The following is a 25,326-nucleotide window of genomic DNA, read 5'->3' on the forward strand; positions in this document are numbered from 1 at the left end:
AAGCGTCGCCAACTTCTCGCCGTCGCCAAGGTTCGCATCGTGATTTACGACTGCTCGGGATTTGTTTCCTGTAAAGCTGCATGTCACAGCGGTGGAGTCACGCTGCGCTTTTATGGAGGCGTAAATAAGAGCACCCCCTCAAACACACACACACACACACACACAAACCTGACACAAGCTATAAAAGCCTTTCTGTGTTTTACCGCAAGTCGTTCCATGTCTTAACATTTTTATTGTCGAGCTGCTGCCTGAAATGATGCAACCTTAATTCAGAGATTGTTTCAATTGCTTGTGATATTAAAAGTGCATTATTGTAACTTCAGCTGTCTGTTATTTTTCCCCTTTTTGTGGAAGCATGAGTTACTATGGACGATTAGTGTTGGGAATCTTGTTTTTGTCGTGTGACTTAAGTTGCAACACGTGTATTTGATGTAGACGAAGAATTTAAGTGTTTTGAAGTGAGACTAAAATCATTAAAGCTGCAGTATTTATTAGTATCATCTACCATAAACAAATCATATTTTATGTGTGGGGGGGGAAAAAAACTTTTAATAAAATAAACTGGTATTTTTCATTCTATGGTGTGAACATTTGACTGACCTGAGGTGAATGAATGAATGAATTAAAAATATATATCCATCCATCCATTCTTGAACTGAACAAAACTAATTGGAAATATTTTCCTCTGTACAAGACTGTATTGACTTTTAAAGAGATACAAGAGCACCGGCAAATGTTTTTAAATAACCAGTAACGAGAACTAAGCTACTTGTGGGGGGGGGGGGCAAAAGAAAAAAAATTCCTGTACAAAGATACATATACAAAATACAACAACAGCCTTTTGTCGCTGTTTGATAAAAGGCATAATTTGAACTCTTATACACAAATATACACTTGTGTATTTAGGATACATGATGAAAGCAGCGACAACAGCATTCATATAACATTGACTGGGCAAAACCGTCCAAAAGAAAAAAAAAATGGGATGCATGTGTTTGTAATGAACGCTTAAGAGAAGCACCATTGTGTCTTTGTGTGTTTTAGCTCTTTTGTTTCTCCTTTCTAATCAGCACCATGTCACCGCAGGGCCCCGGCGTGGCCCAACGCATGCCAACTAGCGCGCACGTGATAAGCGGGCGCTCAGTTGAGTCTCGCCGCGGCGTTAGACTAAATACACATCGGGCCTATTGGCGGTGACGCGTCACCGGCCCAAAAAGGCTGATAAGGGAAGACTATCGTACCGGCTTCCATGGTCTGCGCTGCCAGGAGGCGGAGCCTACGCAGGGCTGCAGGTTGCACTGCTCCATGTCCAGCGGCTTGTCCAGGATGTCGCAGTTGTAGTCGTTGAGGCGCTCGCCGCTGGGCCGCTGGCACACCACCAGGCGAGTTCGCCTGCCGCCGCCGCCGCAGCTTTGAGTGCACTGGGGGGGGCAGCGAGATGCGTTTTAGGGATTTAATGCCACCTTGACTTACTTACTCAAAACACTTCATGACTGTTTCATTCAAATAAGACATCTGCAAACATTTGCTTTCAATCGGCATGAATTATGTGATATTGCTTAACTGTTATTTACTTGTGTTTTTTTTATCACTAAATAATAAAAAAAATTGGTTACAGTAATCAGAGAAAATAAAAATCAGTTACGGTAATTAGAGAGAATTTTTGTTTTTAAATACATGGTGATGAAAATAAAATAGTATGGCAATTATTCGATTAATTGATCAAATAATAGAATCGTCTATTAGTGACAGCCCTACTTGACTGCTCCTCAGTGTTGTGCAATTCATCAGAATTGGCAAACTCTGCAATTGGCCGCGACACCACACAGACACAATAAACAGAAATGCGGGAAGTGTAGTAAGGTTCACAGCGATTAAGAAAGAGCAATAAAAGCAAACAAGAAGATAAACTCACCTCTCCCCAGACGCCGTAGTTCCACAGCGGGCAAGGACCCGAGTTGCAGCTCTTGGACTCGGCCGGCTTGACCCTCTCGTCGCAGTAGCTGTTGCTGCGGCCCTCGGCGTCCTGGCAAACCACCACTCGCCTCTGGAAGCCCCCCGCGCAGGTGCTGGAACACTGAGGAGAACATAAAAATGCACCGTCAGGGCCAGGGAATGATTCACTGAAATGCATTCTGCAATGCCGAGGATGATAAATATTCATTTTTACTGCCAAGGAGTGTTTATGAGCTGCGCAGAGAAGGATTCCAAGCATTTTGCGGCTCCAGTGCATAAACATGTACATCGCTTTGCGATTCCAAAATTTTGACCACCCATGTTAAAGGCAGTTTCTCGAGCCAAAGTTGTTCTTTCTGTGGGCTAACCGCCGAGCGACGCAGCCTTGACCTCGGCCCCCCCCGGCATCCAATTACAACGATACGCCCCGCCGTCAAGAGGGCAGGGGAGTCGGCACGTTCGGGAGGACAGCGGCGAATGAGCTTGAACAGAAGTGTTTTCACTCAACGCTGGGATAGGTGAGATTTCGCAGTGGAGTGCTGGCTTGGAAAAAAAGAAAAAAACTCCATGCCACAAGAAATAATGATGCCGACATTAAGACAGAATAAGAAGTGCAGCAAGAAAATGCAACTCTGCTGTACATACTGCGCCCCAGGGTCCGGTCCTCCACTGGTTGTCGGATGACGGCACGTTCCAGCTATTGTGGCCGGGATGGCGCCCCGGGTCCTTGGGGTATCCGTACGGTTGGTCGTTGATGCGCTGGCGCTGGTAGACGGAGGAACAGGGCGCCGCCGTGCACTCTTGCTCCGTCGCAGGCATCTCGTCCGGGTCGCAGAAGGACTGGTCCACGGGCTGGTGGTAGTTGGAGCACAGGACTTGTCGGGTGGACCTCCCGGCGCCGCATGTCGCCGAACACTGTAGACGGAACAGACCCAATCTGTCAAATGTCCCTTTGGAGCATCTATCAATAAGTCAATAGACAGCGCTGATCCTGAGGGAGACTTTGGGTGAGGTCGCCAATCACAGGCCACATACAAACCATTCACACACATTTGCACACCAATGGATAATTTTTACCAGAGAGAAACCCGGATAGGTGTTAAATTAAATGTTTTTTTTTTTTGTGATCGACTATTTGGAAAGCCCCGTTTGGTTGTCAAATGAGAAGCTTAGGTTGAAAGCGGTTTTGACAGAACCACATTAGCAATGACAGCCATGTGACTGGTAAAGGGGCAAATGATCACTGTTTGTGATTTCCATCATGACTCGCGCATCAACAGGCTGAACCTTTTATATCGAAAGTTGACTTCATCCCCGCATGAACTGATTAAAAGACGATTCCGAAAGAGTCATCCCTGCCAGTGAAACAAAACACACAAAATTGCCCCTTTGACATCATCACGACCTGATGTGAACAATGTGAGCGATTATTGCAAATCTTCGTGGCAGGCATGCAGGCAAACAAAAAAATTAAAAGTAGTGATTGGACACAGCAAGTTGATGTTCAGCTCACTCACAGGCGACCATTCCCCGCTACGCCACTGGCCACACGGGCTGAAGCAGGTGGAGGTTTCGGGCGGTCGGGGCAAATGGACGCAGTAGGACTCGTCCGCCACGCCGCCCTGGGAGTCTCTGCAACTGACGTAGCGTGCCCGCTTCCCTTTGCCGCAGGTAGCCGAGCACTGGAGGGACCACACATTTTTATTTATGTCTAAAACATTTCTCGCAGAAACTACGACAAAATTCTTTCAGCGCTAACAGCTAGCATGCTGGCATATACAGTAACATGCTAACAATCTGCGGAGGTGTGTTGTACAGTAAAGAAGCAGTAGATCATAAAGAAAAACAATATTGTTATAAATGTGTTTCCAAAGTGCACTTCAGTCGTGAGATTCCAAAGGGAAAACGTCAACACATTGCACACTGATTTTTTCACTTTCCGTAATTTCCCACCATTCCATTTGGTGTAAGGATAAAGAGGACATTTTGCTCTGCCCGAGACAAATTATGCGGTATCACGCACCCGCCGCTGCGTTTGATTATTAGAATCGCTTCAATAAAAGACATCTTACAAAACACGCTCAGCATTTTGGCTTTGTTTATTGGTCGGGTTCCCCGTGTTCTTCAAAACAGCCCAACCCAGCGTTTATCAGCCAAGACTTGCATTGAACTTATTGCTGAATTAACTGCAGATTATTAGAAACAGCTTTGTTGCGGGAGCAGCTAGCCGCCAGCGTGCGATGACAGCGCATCACAGTAAACGAGGGCGCTAATGCAATCAAACGGCTCGGGAACTTTCGAGTCCTTGCATATCGGCCGATGTGTGTGGTGTGCTCGAAGACCGCAAGGTCAAGTCAGACTGACAGATGGTGTTCAATCTTGGCATTGAGATGACATGTGGTTCTCATTTGCGCTAATGTTGTTTTTGTATTCATTATTCAGAATGTAAAGTAATGTCAACGATTGATATTTGCATCCTTACCGCTGTCCAGGAGCCATATCGCCACTGGGTCCGATGCTGAGCAGAGTTGTCTGGCGGAGGTGTGCTTTGGACCGGAGTGACCCGCGGGCACGCCGCCATTTCACAGTCCTTCAGAACAAGCACACATAAAATTAGTGTGCAGTAAATTTCCTTCACACACACAGTAGATAAAAATGATTTACTGTAGATTAAAAACAAATGCTAATGTTACTTGTGTCTATATAGGAAAATAATTGTGCATTTTTCTTACAGCATGTTTGCTGCCCCCTAGTGGCTTAATTATTTTGCAGTGTGATGTTTTGTGTGTGCGTGTACCTGGCTGTCGCTGGGCCTGGCTGCAGCGTTGCACTCTCTGTCATCCACCGTGTTGCCGTAGCCTCCCGACAAGCACCTCACTGCTCTCATCTGGTAGCCATGGCCACAAGTAACGGAACACTAGAAGACACAAAATCACACACACACACACACACACGAAAAACACATTTGATCTCAAACATCATCTTGCTATGTCAAGATAGATACATCAGACGGGGCATTGTGAGGATTACAAAGTCGACATGTATGCCATCACACACACACACGGATCAGGTTTAGTCTGACAGGATATGAGGGGAAAGTGAAAGTGGCGTGGAGGAAATGGCAGCTGGAGTCGGAGCACGTCGCGTAACTCTTTGCTGTATCAGGTTACAACGCACAAACACACACAAATGTGAAGTATCGACTGTCATGTCTACCCAAGTTGCCTCTGTGACCTCATACTCCATTTGTCTGATAAGTATTGATAAATTATAAATAATCGAGACAGGGGGAGGAAAAACAAGTCAACTAAAGTAAATTTGCAGTTAATTTGCTACAAGATATTTATTATTTGTATAAATTTGAACATTTTTGTTTGTGGTGTGGCATGACAATGTTGTGGTGTAAAACGGGTGCTTTGGTTTAATCAAGGTTGGAAACACGTGTAGTTTTTTTTTTTTTTATGCACTACATAAAAAAGATGAAACCACTCACCGCTCCCCACACGCCGACCTGCCAGGATGCACACTCGGGCAGCTCGCAGGTCCCGACAGACGGGGGCTTGCTGGACGGGTCGCACAAGTGCTCGTTGAGTTTTTCTTCTCCGGTGGCCGCGGAGCACGAAACCTGCCTGTGTCGCCTTCCTTTACCACACGTCACCAGGCACTAGAGGCCAGTGTCGAAAATTTGAAACACAAGAGCCAGTTCCAGTTTTTGTTCCATGAAGCGAAATGAAGTCATTTGTAAAGAATGAGACTTTCCCCACCTCGGTCCACTCGCTGACGGTCCACTTGGGACACGGCTGGTCGTTGCAGAATTCCGTCAGAACTCTCTGGTATTCGCCGCACTCCCTGTCCACCAGCCGCCGACCCAGATTGTTCATGCAGTACGACTCTCGGCTGCGGCTGCCTCGTCCGCACGTCTTGGAGCACTGTTTTAAACGAACGTGACATTAAAATTAAAATGTATTGAATTGAATTCATTTATTAAAATTAAAATTTAAAGTTACTCTTTCGGTCAGGAATTTTTTTTAAAAAAATGGGCGGTCTGCTATTATAACGAGAGTATTTATTGTGTAGAGGCTGAAACTCCAAGCATTTGGGGAAAAAAAAAGGATCAAAACGATTCATCGATTATCGATTCCCTTGATAATTGATTTGTTGTCGATTAATCGATTCATTCTTCAAAAAAAATGTTTTCTTACTTTAAGAGCCTGTCATGCCATACCTGTGACCAAGCACTGTACTGCCAGCTCTTGAGAAGACAATCGCCGTGGCAGCTCTCTCGAGTCGGAGGTTTGACGATATCGGCGCAGGAGCTGGCCTCAACTCGCTCGCTCTGCCTCTTCATCAGGTTGTACTTCATACACTGCACGTCCAGGCTGCGGTAGCCCGCCCCGCACTTGGCCGAGCAGTCGCTCTTCCCGGCAACATGCCACCTGTTAAACATGACTTCGATATAATTCCACACGATGACGTCAAAGCACTACCTCTGTCTAACAGAAGCTCTTCAACTCAAAAAGAATTCCTGGCGACAGAATGCCACAAGATGGCGGCTGTACATTTTCCTCTCAGTGTCCGCGTGTGCATCTCACCTGACTTCACAGTCGTCGTTGCAGGGCTCGGTGACAGCGGCGGGACGTGGCAAGTGTTCACATCTCTGCTCCGATACTTCCAAGTGATCGCTCTTGCGCACACAGGCCGAATTCCGCCGCCGCTCACCTGCGCCAAAACACGGATTGGCAAATCAGTCACCTAAAATGTCAACTAGATCCCACGGAGAACTTTGACCCATGAAAACCGGCCTTTAAAGGAAACTTGGTGGTGGGCAAAGGTGTCGAGCGACGTGAGACGCTTGGGTCGGACTAAGGTCAACAGGAGGGGGTTCAAGAGAGGGAGCGCTTTCTTTTTAAACGATTCCAGAGGTATTTTTAAGTGACGCTAATTTGTACTGACACTTCAATCTGGGTACTAATTTTCTCTGTAATAAGAAACTTTATGGTAAATTGAAGTCACTTCTGCTTCCATTTTAGCGGCAGTCACAATTTGGGTGCACCTTTATAAATATATTTGAAGTTTTCTATTAACTGCCAACCCAGTTAATATCTTTGACGTCTATAACCGTCAATGGCACTGAATGAGTTGGGATTTTTGCACGAGAAATAGTGGTGGAAAACCACAATCAGCATAAATACCTGTGCCAACATGAAACTAATAACAAAAAGTGGGGATTTCTTGGCATTCCAAATTTGAACGAGGTAGTCAATGCAGGATTACATTATTACGATTCCTTCTGGGAACTCGTGCGACCCCTTCATGAAATTTTATAGAAATCAGTTATGTTCTTTTGGCATAAGACTGCGAACCAAGAGAAAATTATGAGCGCTCGAGTTTCAGTGTTTGGCAGGGGTAACAAACACTTAACCTCCTTGGGAGAGGATCTCTTTTTTTTTCCATCGTGAACTATGTCACATTTCATATTCGACCCTCTTGCGGGTATTTGGCTCAAGGTCAAAACGACGAGGTTGAAAAAGGTGACGACATCCAGTTGAGGTCGTACCCTGACAGATGCGGTTGCACTCCAGCCAGGGACCCGAGGGATCCCACACAAAGTGCTCGCTGTGCTCCTCGATGGGTATGCTGAAAGAGTAGCGGACGTCTGGGTTGTAAAGGTTTCCCACACACAGGACCTGCGATGATGGCAGGGAGAGAGGCAAGGTCACAAAAAGCTTTTTTTATTTTGTCTGTGCAGAAATTCAACCTTTAAAACAGATATCAGCTACAAAGTGCTGATAAACAAAAGGGGAACACTAAATCGAGCCATCTTCCAACAAGTTTAGTTCTATTGTGTGGATCTGACGATTATGATTCCAATACCAATAAAGTATCCCAACTTTTATCGGCACAAAACCAGAGAGTGACTCTAATAGTGACTGAATCGTTAGTACATATCACACAAATCCAGGATTTTTTTTTTTTTTGCTGTAAAGAAAAACTATTTGAATGGACAATGTGAAATTAGCATTTACGCCAAAGCTGTAAAGGTAGCGCGAAAGGAAAATATTACTAATGTAAAAAAATATATATATTTCCAAAGTTGTACACTATTAAATGAATCTGCAGTTGTTGATTTCTGTTGGAGTAAAAAGCAGGACTACAGAGGGAATGAATTTTAGTCATCTTCAACACAAAGTTGGCTGTTTTCAATGTTTAGCCAAATTTACAAACTGTGTCGTCGTCTAGTGATCAAGAGTAGAATTACACCACAAAAAAGTGCTCTGGGAAAAATCGAGTTTATGAATGGGACAAAAAAATAGCAAAATAGCACATTGCATTTTTGTAATGATTGACTAAGACCCACGCCTGGGAACCAAACTCGATTGTAAACCGAGGACCTCCCGTGCAGTGATTAAGAAATGAACCTGCAGAACGAGCTCCTCTTCGATACGCTCCGTGCAGTTGATGCGCTCCACTTTAGTGTCCGAGCCGCTGTACTCGATGACCGTGCCTTTGAAGGTGATCTCCCTCTTGAACATGGCCACCACAAAGTTCCCATTAAGCAGGAAGTTGGACTGGCTGTCGGATAATGCTGGAAGCAACGACAACAACAATCCATTGAAAACATGGGAATGGCGGACACGCTGTTGTAAACAGTCGTCCCGTCGCCAGCTCATTGTTCTGGAAAACCACACTTGCAGCACGTAGAGACACTGGCAGTCATGAATTGCTATGAACTCCCTCCACTTTGTTTACATTTGAGTTCGCATGTAAGCGAGTCATCTTCAACCAAAAAATGATTGCGGGTTTTGGAAGATGCGCCGCAAAGAGTCAAATGTGCAAAACATGAGCACACAGCAGTTACAGATATATAAATATATAAAAAAATATACATATAAATATATAAACTATATATATATTTTTTTCAAATATATTTAGATATATTTTCTTAAATATATTTTTTTATGTATATTTTTATATATATGGTATATGTTTTTTAAATATATTTTTAGATATATACAAGGACCAGAGGGACAAACATGACACAGCGTCGTAAAAAGCCACCGTATGTTTTTTTCAAGCCACATGTGTTTCCTGACGGAGTGACTGGAGAAAGTCTTGAACCTCACTTGAACTAAAACGTCTTCATTTTCTTGCCCGCCTTCGTGCCGAGCTATCCGCTTTCGCCCACATGCGTCTAATTAGCACCTAGCGCCGGCTCATTTATCTTTCTCCAGGGCGTCTGACACTCCATTTACTTTCCCAAGCGGCGGCCCTCGCTGCCTTGACCAGCCGACCCCCATCCGTGTACACTAAACGCAAGAGACAGTTATTGAGTGGCTTTTCGGCAATAGTTTACGTCTCCTTCACTGACAGCTTTCCTCGTCGGTCGCATGGGTCACCGCAACGGGGCATAATGGCATTGACCTAACTTACTGCGAGGCATCGAATGTTAGCGTACCACCAGATGGCGGCAGCAAAACGTCACAACAATCATCAATTCACATTGGTTTCTTCGTAGTGGGAAGTCAATATCAGTTGGTGGCACTATTAGAATAGTTTGCTAACCTGCCAACTGAGCAATATTTAGCGTTTTTGAAGGCTGGAACAGATTAATTACAATTCAATTCATTACATTGGGGAAAGCCGATTTGAGATACAAATGTTTTGAGATCCAAGCTACTCTTTAAGCTTTGACAACTTTTGCAATCACAAATTTGTAATAAATGTATGCCTTTTCCCTATGGCCCTCATTTCCCTCCTTTCCAGACAACTGGACTTTATCATCCCCATAAAAGAGGATTTATTGCTAATGTGACGTTCCCCGATGTTTTTTTGCATGTTATCCAACTCTGTTCCTAATAAATTGTAAAGCGAGCCGCCAGTTTCAATTTTGGATCAGTGCTCCAAGGAAAACTTGATACTACTTTAAAAAAAACACGCATCTTCGCTCCGACTCACCGAGGTAGTTGTCGTCTTCTGGCTTTCCGGAGTAGCTGACCTGCTTAATATCAATGTTGGTAGCACCGGCTGGGATGCGGACCACTATGTTATAGCCTGAAGAGGAAAAACAGACAGAAAGCACGAAGAGATCAGATGCATTTTGAACTTTTTTAATAGTTTCACCATGCTCCAAAAGGGATGTCCGCTTCCAACCACCGGGGACTCACACACTTGGAAAAACACCCCCAAAATCAGGTCTCGTTTCAAATAACCTGCGGGAAGGCCCGTTGAAATCTCAGAGGCCCAACGGTGAAATGACATGTAATTATTCCCTGAAGCTACGATTTGGCCTGTAATTACCACACCGAGCGTGTTGTCGCGTCATAAACTAACACGGAGAACAAGTGGGCACGAACACATTTGACAGAAAACATCTGAGGGTGTATTTTAACTGTGAAATCAAAAACTAATATATACGAATGTACTTGTTCAATGGGGTGGGAGTAACATTAAAAAAAAATCACAATAATTTCTGAACATCACTGAACATAATAAATAAACTCATAAAAATTAATATAAATAAATAATCATAAAAAAATACATATATATAGATAGACATGGGCAAAATGGTTAGCGTGTCTGCATCATATGGTTCCGAGTTGAAATCTCGGCATTTGGAGTGGACTCCGGTTTCCTCCCATATTCCAAAAACATGCACGTTAGGTTTAATGAAAACCATAGGTAAGACAATGACTTGTTGTTTGTCCATGTTTGGTTGGCAACCAGTCCAAAGTAAACCCCACCTCTCACCCCAACACTGCAAATAACACAACTTGTATTTTGGCGGGCTAAAACTGTATTTTTTTTCCAACATTTTTGATGTGAACAGAATTATACAATATCCATCCATCCATTTGCAACACAGAAGGGCCCTGATGGGATTCGAACCCAGAATCTCTCGACGGTGAACTAGACTCAAGGCCATTGTCGTTCCTGCTATACCAAAACGAGAGCAGGGCGGCGGTAAAGGGTGTTGGTGTGACTTCCACACCACCAGCCACAAGGGGGCAGCACTTGGTTTGCATATCATCCACCTATCATCTACACAAGTCACGCCAGTCTCACCTTTAAAAAAACAAATAAGCACCTACGTACATATTCGCATTTGTTCTGGAGCTCATCCCAACTGACTTTCGAGGTGTAGTGGTACAAAACCGCCCACCCCCCCACTAAACAACCAAAAGAAGAAAAAAAATCTGAGCAGCAACTTGATGAGGCTTAGAATGAAGCAATCAGAATTTGGCCTCGGATGAAACGCCGCATCACAAAAGTTTGTTAAAAAATGATGAGGTCAGGGCTGTCATCTGAACATTGGACAGTTTTAGACAAACATCGGTCCCCAAATTGGACTGAGGCCCGACTATTCTTTTCGGAACAATCTGCGCGCGTTTAAATAACAGAAGGCACGACATGACCATAAGCTCGGCCAAGAAGTCTTTCATTGCCACGTGTGTGTTTGTTTGCCAAAGGAGATATGAGGAAAAGAAGCAAGGGTAGAAGCCAAGGACGAATCCTGTAGAACTGGGTGTAGTACATGATGGGGTTCAAGTGACCCAATTAGTTAGCTAGCTAGCGAGCTATGCTAGCTCTTCCCTCGGATAGACAGTCGGAGCGGCGAAGGTACACGACTCACCATACTGAGCATCGTTGAAGGTCCCTGCCTGTGTTTTGCACGAGGAGTTGTCCCCGCCACATACACCACACTTGTCATTCCTGGCCTTCGAGTTCAGGACGTGATCGCATCCCGCTTGCTGGGGACCAAAAGTTTGGATTGTGTACAAACTGTGGAATCATAGTGCAAATTGAAATGGTCAAGCGACAAACCCTGCAGAGCCCTTGGACGCAGATGTCGTAAGTGTCCGTGCCGCAAGGCGTGCCGTCGATGACGCGGTCCTTCAGCTGGTAATACGCCGTCGTCCCGGCAACCCGGCAGAAGAGCTTGCAGCGATCGTTTAATTGGACTAAACAGAAAAGGAATGATTAAAAACCAACCAAAAGCTAAAGCCCAAGAATTCCGGTTTTTCTTTTGAAATCAAACCATTACCAAATCAGGATTTCAAAAGGTCCTAAAGTTCTTCAAAAAGAGCAAGTTGACTTACTGCCGCTGTATTTGGGCACCCAGCGGACGGTTGGGGGTAGACCGTTGATGTTGAAGTGCTTGCCGTCGAAATGAGAGCACTGGTCTTCGCGGAAGTCTTTGCGTCCTCGCGGACACGGTTCAGTGTTGCACGAGCGGAACTTCATCCGTCGTCCAACGCAGAACTTACCGCCATTTCTAGGCCTGGAATAAAAAATACCCCGGGATGGGAGATATCAGAGCTCGCCTGGTTGCTCTCGAGCAGAGTTTCAGTTTCATAGGCTTCGAAGTTCCGAGTCTTACTCTGGCTTGTTGCAGTCTCTGGTGGTGCTCCGTGTCCCTCCTCCGCAGGACCTAGAGCAAGAGCTGTAGGGTCCCCAAGCACCCCATTCCCCGTGGACCGGCTGCAGGTGCAGCTCCTTGTTGATACACATCCCGTGTCTGCAATACTGCAAGACGATCATCACAACACATCCCGTTAAGATTTAGGATGAGCACACCTGGGAAAGGTGATCCGCTTTGACTTTAAAATCCTCTGTTTACATCAAGCTGTATTTGAAAAGAAACCCTAATTCCGTGCTTATCCTTGGGGGAGGGGTGGATCCAATTCCACCAGATGTTCAAATACAGTGCCATGTCAACCTTAACGGAAATTTACAAGAATTATACGGGAATTTTACTATCACGTGTGAAGGTATGAAAATCTTGCTTACAATCGTTTCCAGAGTGGAAGAAAACGTCACCAAACAAGAAGCAGAGAAAAACATGACTTTGATGCTAACATCTTTTGCTTTTCTGACAACTCAAACTACAAAACAACTCAAGACGGCGAATGGGCTTTTGATAGTAAAAATAATAATTTGACACAGACCCGTAGCATGGCTGGAGTTGAATGTCAGTAGATTTATTTACATGCCGTTCTTCATTCGCTCCATGACCGGCATTATCTTTTCTCACGGTCGCTACAAACATTCTCTGCTACCTACTGCGACAGACTTTTTGTCCATACCGCAAAATATACAAATTGTGTTTGGGTGGGAGGTGCCTAAAATGGTGTAACTTCAAATCCAAAGCGTCTATCTGTTCGTCATTACAGTTGTTTACGATCCTGACTTGCGCAAGACCCTCTTCCATGCCTACCCGCTAGAAATCGTACTTGACGGATATTTCTGTCGGTGGCAGTAATCGGCACGATTCCAGCCGATTCCGATTCAGTTTGTTTTTTTCTATCTTAATTCCCACAACTCAATCTTGGAAAATTCCCGTAATTTCGGAGCTCTATTCCCAACAAGCGAGGTACTTAGTATCAGAACCACATGAAGGGATAACAGCTCTCTTTTTGTGCGTAACCAAAGCCTATTCTCTTCCTAAGTAGCATATCAGACGGGTTCTGTTCGCTGGAAAAATGCGGGACATGACGGCAACTGAGCCTGTCGTCCGGCGGCACCTTGATAAGGAAACCCAAGCGCTAGCTCGTGATAAGACCAGAAAGCCGAGTTTCCAGCCGTTACTCCTTCCAGATGACAAATCTACTGTAGCTAATATCGCTCCCATTGGCCGACTTCCCGTCATACATCATTGGCTTTGCTTCTGTGATTAAACTCGGGAGGATACAAGTAATCTCCGGGGTAATGGCCAATCTACGAGATAAATCCAACGGTATCACGGGAGACAAACACCTGCACACCAGACACAAAGTAGCTTCTCTCTGCAAGGCTTAAGTTGCATGTGTGTTTTCCAAACTTTGCACACCTAATGATGCAGTGTGAAGACATTGACAATGACGCACAGGTGTGAACCGCCGCGGGGTTATCGACTAAACAAGCCGCAATCATTTCCATAATCCCGACTGTGACGTCCTGGTCTTTTTTCCCCGGATCTGTTGGAGCGCTAAAGTAGAAATGAGATCCAGCGAGGGGTGAAATGGCTTCCACAGCTCGATAAAGCAAACAGGTGTTTTGTGCATTTTGGTTGCCGATGTCAAATTCAAGATCACGACGGCTTCAAAGGTTTCCCACAGCTGCGGTAAATTACACGTACATTGTACGTACGACACAAAAATAATAAGTATTTTACAGTTTTCGATTATTTGAAATTAAATGGTGAAAGTGTGCTTTATATTCTTAAGTTAGTTAAAAATAAAAATAAAAGTCAAGTTAAAAAAATGGGTTTTGAAATATGAATTAACATGTATTAATATTTATTGATGTAAAATTTCTATTCAACTTTCATGTGCATGCATTCAAAATGTATTATTGTTTTTTTATTTTCCTGTAATGCTAAAACTGTACAGAATGTAACAGTGGCTTGCAAAAATGAACAAAAGCACGATTCGGAATAAAACATCTGCCTCATTTGTCCCCCAAAATATAACGACATTTCAGTTTTGCTCATTCTCGTACATTCGAGCACTTTTAAAACTCAGCATTACGGGAAACCGCCCCATAGTAACCCCTGTGAGCGAAGTAACGGCACGTTTGGAATACGGAAAATTAATCCCCTTTTTTCTCACTCCAAAGACTTTCCTCCTTACTATTAAGGTCACCACTTTCCCTTCCATACCTCCCTATGTAAGGGCCACCGCGGCGCAGGCAGCCCCCAAAGAAGTGTCAAACATGAGAGGGGGTGCCCGTCCGTCAGAGAGTTGCAAAGCCTGTGTAAGCCTCTGAGGCATTCCACTCCCTCCTCCCTCCACTGTGTTTACAAGCGCTGCGTTTGCCTTCAAAAGGGGATGCGCCTGAGAAGAAGAGGATGGACGGGAAGTTGGGAAGAAGGCAAAAACATCTGTGTGAGACGATGCGTGAATGCCAAAGGTATTTGGTGTCAGAAGTGAGATCCAGAGGCCAGCGTAAACTGAACGCCGGGCCGCAGATTGCTCTGCCAGCTTGGCGGGTGATGTATGTGTCCCACGAGAAGACGCTTACACATGCTTTGGTGGTGCTTTGAGATACAAGTTCAATTTGGTCTGTGTTCATGGTCATAACTCAAACAATGTTTTACCCATTGAAATGAATGGAAATGCTATTAATCCGTTTCAGCCACCCCTAACCAACACACTCGAAATTATCAATGTATTTTCTCATAAGGAAATTTGCACTCTATAATATCGCACATATGCTATATTTAAATAAGTGGAAAATTGTGGGAAAAAAAATGGAAAAAATCTGAGCATGGCCACCGGGGGCAGCATAATCCTGCAGACACAAATCAAGAGTTTTAGAATGCAAGTGACTTAGTTGCTGTTGAGGATAAAGAATATATGCACGATTAAACACGATGAAATTGTCTGCATCTGTTGCTCCGTCATTCGTTTTCAAACATTTGTGGCTTTTAAAATCGCATTTATTGACGCCATCATTTCAAAAGCCGCACCAATGATTCATATAAACAATACTCAATGAAAGTGATTGAGTGGACCCCCGGCGGCTTCTCATGGCGGAGGCAGGGGCACGCTTAATTCCAATCAGCTATTAGTCGAGCGTGCTGACGTGAAAGGCTTGTATTGACTTGACTTTTCCTAGAAAGGTTGTCAAAACATTTGACATTTGAAGGTTTTTGCGAGAGGAGCCCGTCCAGCTGCGACGAGCGTATGTTTCAAATTCGGGATTTGAAAAAGACGCATGTTGACTGGCTGACGACACGTGCGCACGTCCGCCACATTTCTGGGCCCTTCAAGCACGCCCGGAGGCTTTATTTTTTTAGAGAATTGGGTACTCGCCGAGGATGTCGATACCAAATCTTACATTGAGTAAGTCCTCCTCGGCAGTAGGTGGCAGTAGGGAGGAAAAAATATTTGATGATTCGAGGATGCTTGATATTTATGTAACGTGTAATAAGTATGCAACATGGAGTCAAACCATGCAGCCATAAGAGTGGAAGCTAACACAAAGATAGCATCTGAGGATGGCAGCATCTGCTCGCAGCTCCTCGGCTGGCTGCTTTGGATGCTCGCGGCCTGTAATTGACAGGAAACGGTTGCACAGAGCAGCTCATTTGAGGAATGACAAGGCAGCCGGCCCATTCAACAAGGCCGTCACTCTTTCATTTGGCCCATCGCGACACGGAATCACCTTTCATGTCAGGGCCGACTCGTGGCATTCTGTCCCATTGAGAACCGGAGCACAAGAGGATTTGCGACTGGCACGTCAACGGCAACTAAAAAACGCCTTGTCTTGTCCACAGTGCAACCCTCGATAACTCTCAACAATGCAACTCGCATGACTCTAAGATTCGTTTTGATTCGAGTCCAAAAAGTTCGATTCGCCGATCGCATTTCCACGCCCGCTTGAATCCGATCCAAGCCAGATATGAGAGGCCCTGAGAAAGTGATGACAGTGCATCAACTCCAAATTCGAGTTCACACATGCACGCCGTCCACCACAAGTGTGTCACGCTGCCGAGAGTTTGGCTCGGGCCAAACGCTCGCCGCTTCTTCGGCCAACAGACTCCATTCTGTCCCAGCTTTGCTTGTCAAGACCTGGCTGTCTCACTCTAATTGGCTCAAACAAAAGCAGGTTGTCATTCTGCCCTCTGACGGGATGCTCTGGAAACATATAACGACTCGCCGTTTTATTGAACACTCAATTGAGCAGCCACCAAGAGGATCCCGACAGATAAATAGAAACGCTTGGTTCCATTCAAGGGCTTTTTGGACGAGTCGTTTATCAAGTGCCAGCGTCTTCTTCTGCCACCCACTGCGTGGCTACGTGGTGACAAGCGGGACCTTCAAAAGGGTCGGCATGTGGATGCGAGGGCTGAGCGGACCCCGGCTTTGGCTTGACAGGCCACTATTGAGCATGCTTGCTGGCCCTTAAACTCCCCCCCCACACACACACACACACACACTTACGTAAAGAGGGCCACCACAGGCACGTACACGCAAAAAGAAAAAAAAACATCAAAACAGACTGGATCCTTTTAAAGGTGGGGGGTGCAGAAGAAGAGAAGATGGGGGGTGGCGGCGGTATTTATAGGCAACAAGTGATGGGATGCCCCCATTAATTCACGGCTCACTGAGCCAGATGACAGACACGCCGCCAAGAGGTCATGTGACCGCATTAGTCACTCCAGCACCCTGTGAGGGGGGGGCTTGATGAGAGCGGGGATGGGGGGGGACACAGTGCCCCATTTCAACTAATCTGTAGACAGACGTTGCACTCTCCATCGATGGAGGAAACGTCCCCCAATTACATGACATGGTTTGTTCCGTGACCTGAGAAGAAACGCTTCTCAGAATGCATAATGTGCATACAATTAATTCCACATGTTGGCCGTTTCTTTCCATTATATTATATTATATTATATTATATTATATTATATTTTAAATCATATAATAATTTTGAGCGAGTTTTAAGGCTTCAAATTTGAGTCCTGAAATAAATTTTGCCCAGAATAATTATTTTTCCAGGCAGTTTTCAGGCATGCAGATGTGCCCAAAAGACTCTCTTTTAATAACATCATCGACAGTTGACCTTTCAAAATGTCATCTCTCGATTGCTCCATTTTTAGTCACACATGATAAGTTGTCAGAATAGGCGTAGGAATTCTTGAATGGTGGCCAAAAAACATGAGGTGACCTTTGACGGCCAAATGATAATTAGCTCACGCGTGCAAGGCGTGGAAATTCTCTGAAGATGAAGAAACAATGGGAGGAGAAGAACACAGCTGCCAATTGTCGATGTGCAGACGTCGCACATTGGCAATATTGGAAGGAGGAATCACTACTTATGAATCCTGCAGTGATCGTCATCACAGGTGTCAAACTTAAGGCCCGTGGGCCAGATATGGCCTCATGATCCCAAACCTTTCTTCAATTTAAACAACGGTAGGATAATAAAAAGTGCTAATGCAAGCATTACTGTTCCCAATCACACTTTTAAAATAACTGACCTTGCCTGAGAGTCAGTTTTGATTGTGCTAAACGATACACGGTTCCAACCGAATCAATGTTTAGACAACTCCAATGAAGTTTAATCATCCATTTGACTGAGCTGGGCGCAAGTTAGGTCAAGGAGGCTTGATTAAAAGTCTCTTCAAAGCGTGAGACTCAAACACCGCAGGGCCATTACTCTTTAGTGCAGTTGTTGTAGTTGGATTAAGACGTTAGCCATCACCGGTTAAACTCAAGCGGGAGACGCACTGGAGACAAAAACGAAGAAGGCCGATATGATTTGGAGGTGAGTTGGAGAAAGACGGTGAGAGGTCAGGAGGTTAAGAACGGGAGACTTGCTTCGTTCAAGTCGTGAATACTAAACTCCCTCTCGCGCCTCCTCCTGGCTCTCCTCCCGCAGGAGCGAGCGAGCTCCTTTGTGGTGGGCTCCATTACAGCCCTAACCGCTGACCCACTCAGCCGCCGCTTAAAGGTTTGGGGGTCACGGGTTCACCACAAGGTGACTCGAGTGTGATGGGCCGGCCATCTTTCAAAGGCGCCGCCGCGTCTTCACCTTTCCCTTGCTTTGTTTTTTTCTTCCGATCTTTCATTTTCCGCAACCTTCCCTCCTCCCCTTCCTTGTTTTTTTTATTTCTGCACGTAACCTCAGCAACTGACCCACCGTCTCAGCTCTAATTAGCATAGCACCCCGGGGCGAGGAGAACATGAAGGCTAATGGGGGTTGGGGCCTCCCGACAACACGGAGGGGAAAAGAAAAGCGCTGGTCACCTGACTGGTTTACATGGAGTCCTTCATGCAGAAACACAATAAATCGATTTTTTTCTCCCCCTCCAGGATGAAGACATACGACGGAAAATAAATGTTTCATGAATTGTGTACAAATATGTTTAAATTAGCCGGTGGGGGCCATGAGCCTACGTTAATCAAGGATGCTGATTTGTGAAATGACCTACATTTATATTCAGGTAAGTCTAACTTGACAATTTAAAGTCACATTAGAGGACAATTTTTTTTTGCACTCACCATTCCATGTCCGCATTCAGTCCCGTCAGCAAGCGGCATGTGCTGTGTGCGACATCCTTTATGGTCTCCTTCTGCACTGGTACACCACAGCCTTTTACATTGTTTCTGCGTGAGAGAAATGGGAAAAAAAGAGAATTAATCATCTATAATTTGCCAGGTTTCCAAAACAACCCATAAAGCATTTCAGCCACGATTGGAGTTTTTAAAATTAAAAATCAGAGGCGGTAGTCATACTGTGTTTTTAAAATGTTTTCCTTTCATGTCTTGGGGATTAGGAGTCGCCCCTCGTTGCTCTCTGAGGCAAAACTCATATCTAAAAGTCGGAGTTTTAATTAGCAGTGGTGCCACAAATACGAGGGAGTGCACTGGTGATATTTCAAAAAATGCAATTTAAAACATAATCAAAATTGAATGTGTCAAACCGCAATTATTGGGAAATAAATAAATAAAATTAACCAAAATAATACCATCCAAATAAAATATACTATAAACTATATTTGAATTAAAATAAAATGAAATATACAGCATGTCATTTAAAAACAATGAAATGGTTTAAAAATATTAATAACAAATATATGATAACATTTACATAAAATGTAATATACCATTTAATTACAATAAAATGTAAAAAATACCAGCCGATTAAAACAAAATGAAATACATTAGCCCCCCCCCCAGAAAAATCATATTTGAGAAATTTCCACCAGCCAACTTGTTCTACAACACAAGCCCACTTACCATGTAAGGGCAAATTTGTGAGCCGGGTCCAAACATGAGTTCACACTGTTTGTTGGCGTTGTAGATTTGACCAGGGAGGAGATTGGGCAGATCATACGTCCTGCCTACGGGCTCATCCAAAAGGCACTCCCCGTAGCCAGTGCTGCGTTAAATAAAAACACCAGCCATGTGAATGAATAACAAATTCACACGAGCATGGGTGGAGATGGACAACAAAGAGTGCACAACATCAGATGGGACTGAAAAGGATCCGCGAGACTTTTGATTAGGGCGTATTTTCTTCGCTGAAGGCAAACAAGAGAATTTGGACTCGATTAAATTGGCTGGATCCTCGACAGTGCCTGGATTAGGGCGTAATGACAGACTGCTCCCTAGATGAACCTCTCCCTCAAACCACCGACGTGCAAACACAGCTGGCGTGAATGTACAAAATCATCACTTGGCACTTGTGAAAAAAGACCAACACGTGCGAGGATCTTTTTTTGTCGAGAAGTCTTAAAAGAGGAAAGGAGGTGGATGAGGCGTGTCGTTAAAAACTTCATCCTGGAAGGAGAAGCTAAAGCACCTGTGAGCACAAAGCTAAGACCGCAACGACAGGGCGGCGATTATGCGGGATTATCCTCGGCTAACATCGCTTTGTGTCGCTCCCCTTTCATTTCCGTGCGGAGAAGGGTTGAAGTTTTGACAAGTGTAGCAAACGTCACTTAAAACGAGACACAAATTCAAGTTGATGGGAAATGGATGCTTGTCTCGGATTGTTTTTTTTTTAATTGCTCGTATACAGACGGTTGGGAATCAAATGTGAACAAGTAAGAATATATACTTTTAATCTGAAAACTCGTTCCGGTTGGTTAAATTAGCCAGGGGTTGAACATCTGCGCCACAGAGTGGATCCAATTACACTTAAAAGTGACAAATGGGAGTCAGGCCCTGGTTGTCATGGTAACAAGGTCGACGTACTACCAAAGAATATGTCATATAGACAGACGGCCCCTTATTAGCACATCTCTCAGCAGCAGTCGAATGGAATTCATATTATTACGTTGAAGGCCGAGAGAAAGATGTCATTTTGACATATTTTTAAAGACCATCAATAAGTCTGTTCTTACAGTCTTGCACACCTGGCAGCCGTCCGGAGACATGAAAGCGGTTGATCATCATCACATGACTTTTGGTGATGCCGAATGTGTCATAGACGAAGAAGAAAGTTCGAGAGAAGTGCGTGGTTGTATCTAGTGTAGTGGTTCCCATAGCTGACAGATTTTTTTTCTTTTACATTCTTTTATTCTAAATTAAATTTTAAATGTAATTAATTAAAATTAAATTTAAATAATTTATTTTAAATTCTTGGGGTGGGTGTCGCTGTTTACATAACTGACTTTCCTACAGCTGGCATCCATTTCCATTAAATAAGAATGTGTATGACTATCCCAGGAAGCTTATAAAATACTAAAAATGTGTCCCTTGAGTTAAAAACTGCAATATACACAGTGAAATAAATATTTAAAAATAAAATGCATTTTTCAAAAGGGTAACATCATCACACGCATTGCTGACGACAACGTAGTTTGTCACTGATGTCCTCTTTAAGACTTCTACATCTAATTGGATTCAATCAATCGGCATCCAGCCAGGAGCGGGATGAATGCTTTCTTTATGTCGGGTTGGACTCTAAATGACATTGCAGGTTTTTTTTTTTTTTTTCTCCTGCAACAGTGATGTCAAAAAGAGGACGTTTGAGAGGTCTTTTAGGGGGGGGCTGCGGATTGAATTCGGGGCGAGAACGTGCAGTCAAAACATGGACGTACTCGAACCAGGTGGACCCACAGGAGTAGTCTGAATCAATACTCGTCATTGTTAGCTTGAGAGCGACTTCAAAAAGCGCTCTCGAGGGTATTTCCCACCAATGCACTCGAGCCGTCGCTACGCAAGCGCCATATGCTGCTGACTATTTAACAGACTCACATTGTCATGGGTGCTGCACAGAAGTTGCAGAAGAGATTCACAAAGACTCATGAATGCTGGAATGTTCCATGTCATGAAACCGCAACCAAAATGGGATGCTCGGCCTTGTAAATGCAAATGAGCATTCGCCTAAAAACGCCTTAACGAGATTCAACCGGTTAACAAGGCAGCCCTTTGTGAATATTTACACAATTAGTTATTGTCCATTTGCTCTATTTCCAATCAAAATAATGTAGCTAGCCCCATTAGCAAAGTTGCTAGCACCATGGATAGTAGACAGCTATGTTGGTTCAAAAGCTAGTGTTGCTAATGAGCTAGTGGTATTCAATAATTATTTAGCAGCTCATTAGCTATTTTCTATTTATTTATGTATCTGTTTATTTATTTTTTCAGTAAATGAGCAGCTTGTGAGTTTGGAATCCAGGCAGCCGTTAGTGGTAGCCGCTAATGCAGCGAGATGTTACTTAGCTAGCTGTTTTGACATCATCACTTATCAAATGAGCAGTTTGTGTGTGTTAAGTCCAGACAATGTGGCAATATTATCGTGTACATACTCAAGGAACTCTGTGATGTACTTGCGGCTGCACTTGGACCACGACCAGGGGTTGGTGTCATGGTTAAGGGTGGGAGCCATGACATGGTACTGGTGCTTCATGCCGGCCTCTTTACATTTGGGGTTATCATCGTGGGGCATGTTGAACCTGGTAGACAGAAGAGACAGTAAGAGGGTGAGAAAATTGATGTAGACCAGTGATCCTCAACTTGTGTGTCAACTGTTAGCATAACAAGGGTTTAATAATCATCATGTAAAATACTTCAAATCAAATGTAATTGGATTTATGCAGATTAAATCCTATCATTTTGCGTAATGACCAAATTATCTGGTAATTCTTTTCGGTTGCTCTGCTAATCTTAGCTAATCCGTTATTGGTCAAATGGGAGCAAAAATGTTTGACCCAGTCTTTTGGCATATAAAATAAAACATATGCCTCTCATGACAGAGTCAAATAAAAAAAGCCAGCGTACATTCCCCGGCTGCTAATAAACAAAAAAAAACAGAGCTGATGTATATAAAACAAAGGGCGCCGCCGTGCATCTGCAAATTAATGAATTCATCCTGCTTGTCTGCTATTGGCAAGCTTATAAAAGTCCATTTTCTTGATGCTGTGCAGAATCCGGACGGGTCGCTCTGCTTCTCGCATGCACGTGCGCGTGTGTGTGTATTTACACACAGCAGCCCGGCGCAGCTGTAGGATGTCTAAGATGTTTACAACAGGATGTGGGTCAGCGCTGGCTGCAATGTCAGTGTGCATGTGCGTGCGTGCATGTGTGTGTGTGTGAACGCTGATTGACTTGACGTGAATTTACAGCATGCAGTCTCGAAGGCCTCAAAGAGATAAGAAGCTGTTAGTGTAATGAGGCCGTAAATCAGCCAGTTCGGTGCCTCCTCGGGGAGGGAGCGCATCATTTAGGAGAATCAATGGCGGCGGCGCAGCAGGCATTGAGTTGGAGGCATCGCCGTGTCATTAGCACAAATATGCGTCTGAAATGCCCACTGAGGCTCGCTGGAATGTCTGCGGGTTTATGACGACGCTTCCATTCTGGAAGTATCAATTAAATGAGACATTTTTACACAAAGGAAGATGATCCAGACGAGCACCTGCCAAAAAGGGAGGGGAATTATACTATAAATCCAATTCTTTTCCCATATTATTGATTGCCTCTTGTCAATTTTGCATATTTACGATTCAAGACATTTAACCTCAAACCTGATTAAGATCGACTATCAACGCTTGGGGGGTCCTCCGAGCCATCTGAGAAGGGCCTCCAGTCCATTAGTGCAAATTGGGTCCCTAATCCTGCGCAATTCTGTTGAGTGGCTCCCACTACCTGACACGGGCTTTCCCAGGCCCGCTAAATAGTCTCGCCTGTGAACGCGGCGATTAAACGCGCTGAGAGGACCGCGCCAACTGGCTCGAGCCGACTGACTCGACAGCTGCTGAAATTAAAATACATACGCAGACAGGTAATGAGATTCTTTACAGCCAATATTTTGGTATGTACGAGAACTGAAATCTGACCCCCTTGGCGCCCCAACTTGGCCCTATCCATCGCAGTGACGACGTGCAACTTACACATGGCCCAGCTCGTGAGCGATGGTGAAGGAAGCGCTAATTCCGTTTTCCTCGCTGATAGAACAGCTGCGGTAGTGGTCGCACATGGTCCCCAGTTCTGCGAGCCCTGTAAACACGCAGACGTTGTGCTCCTTTGACTATTAAAACGTTTGTTCCGCTAAGAGAGATTAACCCCGCTTTCTACCACTCTGCCCCTTCACTATAATGCTATTAGCCGTCTTGCCATAAACACATTACTGCACGCTTTATGAGCTCGGAGCGGAAAGTTCATTTTAGGGAGGGGAGAAGTCTTACCGAGGGTGTCACACTTGTCTTTTGCGCGGCAAATATCTTCCCTAAGGGAGAGAAAAAAATCAATCAATATATATTTCGGAAGATGATTGATTTTTAGCGGCAATTGTACCTGGTGATGAGGAGGGCGGTGTCATGGTGAGAAGGGTGATTGTCGTCCTTGACGTTTTGCTTCTGCTGCCAGGTGCAGAAGTTGTGCAAAGTGGTGGCGGCGTTGAAACTCACCGTGGGGCCATCCTGGGAAACACATAAAACCATCCATGCTGATTTCCAGGAGGATTGTCAATGTTTACAAATCGCACCGAAACGACCAAGACCTGTTCATTGTGGATGACGATCAGCTTGACAATCAAGATATTGATGAGGTTTCCCACGCTGGGGTCCTTGTACACTGCTGCTACCTGTAACAAAGACAAGGCGCAGACAAAAAAAAATGCAAACTTCCAAAAACCTGAACCACTTTGCGCTTGGAATGCCAATAATACAAATTACAGTCCACTGGGGGCGACTTAACGTGACCTGATATACCGTTCAACATATCCAGGGTCTTAAAAGTAAATTTCATTAGCCTCCTCAACAGGCGCCTTGAACACAGCGGCCGACTTAAAGCTGAGCGCCGGCCAAACATTCCCTCGCTCGTTTTCCCCTCCACTTCCCTCGCCGTGCCGGTGCACCCCAGTCACGGTCGGCAAGCGGTCTCCTCGGGCCGTGTGCAGCCTCCTGACAGGAACTCATTAGTACACTATAAACATTTCACTCGTCTCAGCCCTGAGGGGGGGACGTAAACAGCGCCCGGGCCTGTCTTTGCTCGCTCTTCGTCCAACTCAAACACAGCACCTTGCTCCTTCTGTCTGGCCCCCGTTACAGTGGTCAGAAAAGTCAGGTTTTCTAAACGTTCACCATATATCTTCCAGAGTCCCTTCAAGCTAAAGAAAAAGCTCAACGCATCCCCTCCTCGATGTTAAGTATTATCCAAATACCTGAGTCAGCAGCTAAAAGTCTTCCTGGATCGGCACCAATGAGCTATTCCTACTAAGGCGCTAGTTTTATGACTCCGCTGGGAGCAGACGTCTACATTGTTGGTCGGCTCGTGTAAACACTTGCGGGAGAAATGTTGGGATGTCAAACTGTTTGCTTTACAGTCCCCACTGTACCTGATCGGACTATTTTCAGACACAACGATCTTTGCTCGGTCACTCGAGATAATGAAGGGATGTTCTGCTTTGACCCGAGTCGCGCTACCCCCCAAGTAG

The 25,326-nt window shown here is 44.7% G+C and overlaps 1 protein-coding gene across 2 annotated transcripts in view; it reads right to left on the minus strand.

The window, feature by feature from the left end:
- The window catches only part of LOC119124992 (A disintegrin and metalloproteinase with thrombospondin motifs 20), a 66,513-nt gene that overhangs the window by 14,318 nt on the left and 26,869 nt on the right, over positions 1-25,326 (minus strand). For both annotated transcript variants that reach the window (XM_037255399.1, XM_037255400.1), the window contains 24 exons: positions 24,391-24,474; positions 24,186-24,310; positions 24,077-24,117; positions 23,783-23,888; positions 22,202-22,348; positions 19,683-19,824; positions 18,945-19,049; positions 12,335-12,480; positions 12,054-12,235; positions 11,779-11,915; positions 11,588-11,705; positions 9,913-10,008; positions 8,376-8,542; positions 7,514-7,643; positions 6,549-6,675; positions 6,182-6,392; positions 5,721-5,885; positions 5,450-5,620; positions 4,754-4,873; positions 4,439-4,546; positions 3,474-3,638; positions 2,602-2,871; positions 1,916-2,077; positions 1,242-1,421 (listed from right to left, as the gene is read on the minus strand). In XM_037255399.1, the coding sequence (XP_037111294.1) occupies positions 1,242-1,421; positions 1,916-2,077; positions 2,602-2,871; positions 3,474-3,638; positions 4,439-4,546; positions 4,754-4,873; positions 5,450-5,620; positions 5,721-5,885; positions 6,182-6,392; positions 6,549-6,675; positions 7,514-7,643; positions 8,376-8,542; positions 9,913-10,008; positions 11,588-11,705; positions 11,779-11,915; positions 12,054-12,235; positions 12,335-12,480; positions 18,945-19,049; positions 19,683-19,824; positions 22,202-22,348; positions 23,783-23,888; positions 24,077-24,117; positions 24,186-24,310; positions 24,391-24,474 (3,405 nt within the window). The remainder of the gene's footprint in view (positions 1-1,241; positions 1,422-1,915; positions 2,078-2,601; positions 2,872-3,473; positions 3,639-4,438; positions 4,547-4,753; positions 4,874-5,449; positions 5,621-5,720; positions 5,886-6,181; positions 6,393-6,548; positions 6,676-7,513; positions 7,644-8,375; positions 8,543-9,912; positions 10,009-11,587; positions 11,706-11,778; positions 11,916-12,053; positions 12,236-12,334; positions 12,481-18,944; positions 19,050-19,682; positions 19,825-22,201; positions 22,349-23,782; positions 23,889-24,076; positions 24,118-24,185; positions 24,311-24,390; positions 24,475-25,326) is intronic.

This window comes from Syngnathus acus, chromosome 6 (assembly GCF_901709675.1).
Source record: "Syngnathus acus chromosome 6, fSynAcu1.2, whole genome shotgun sequence".
Taxonomy (NCBI): Eukaryota; Metazoa; Chordata; class Actinopteri; order Syngnathiformes; family Syngnathidae; genus Syngnathus; species Syngnathus acus.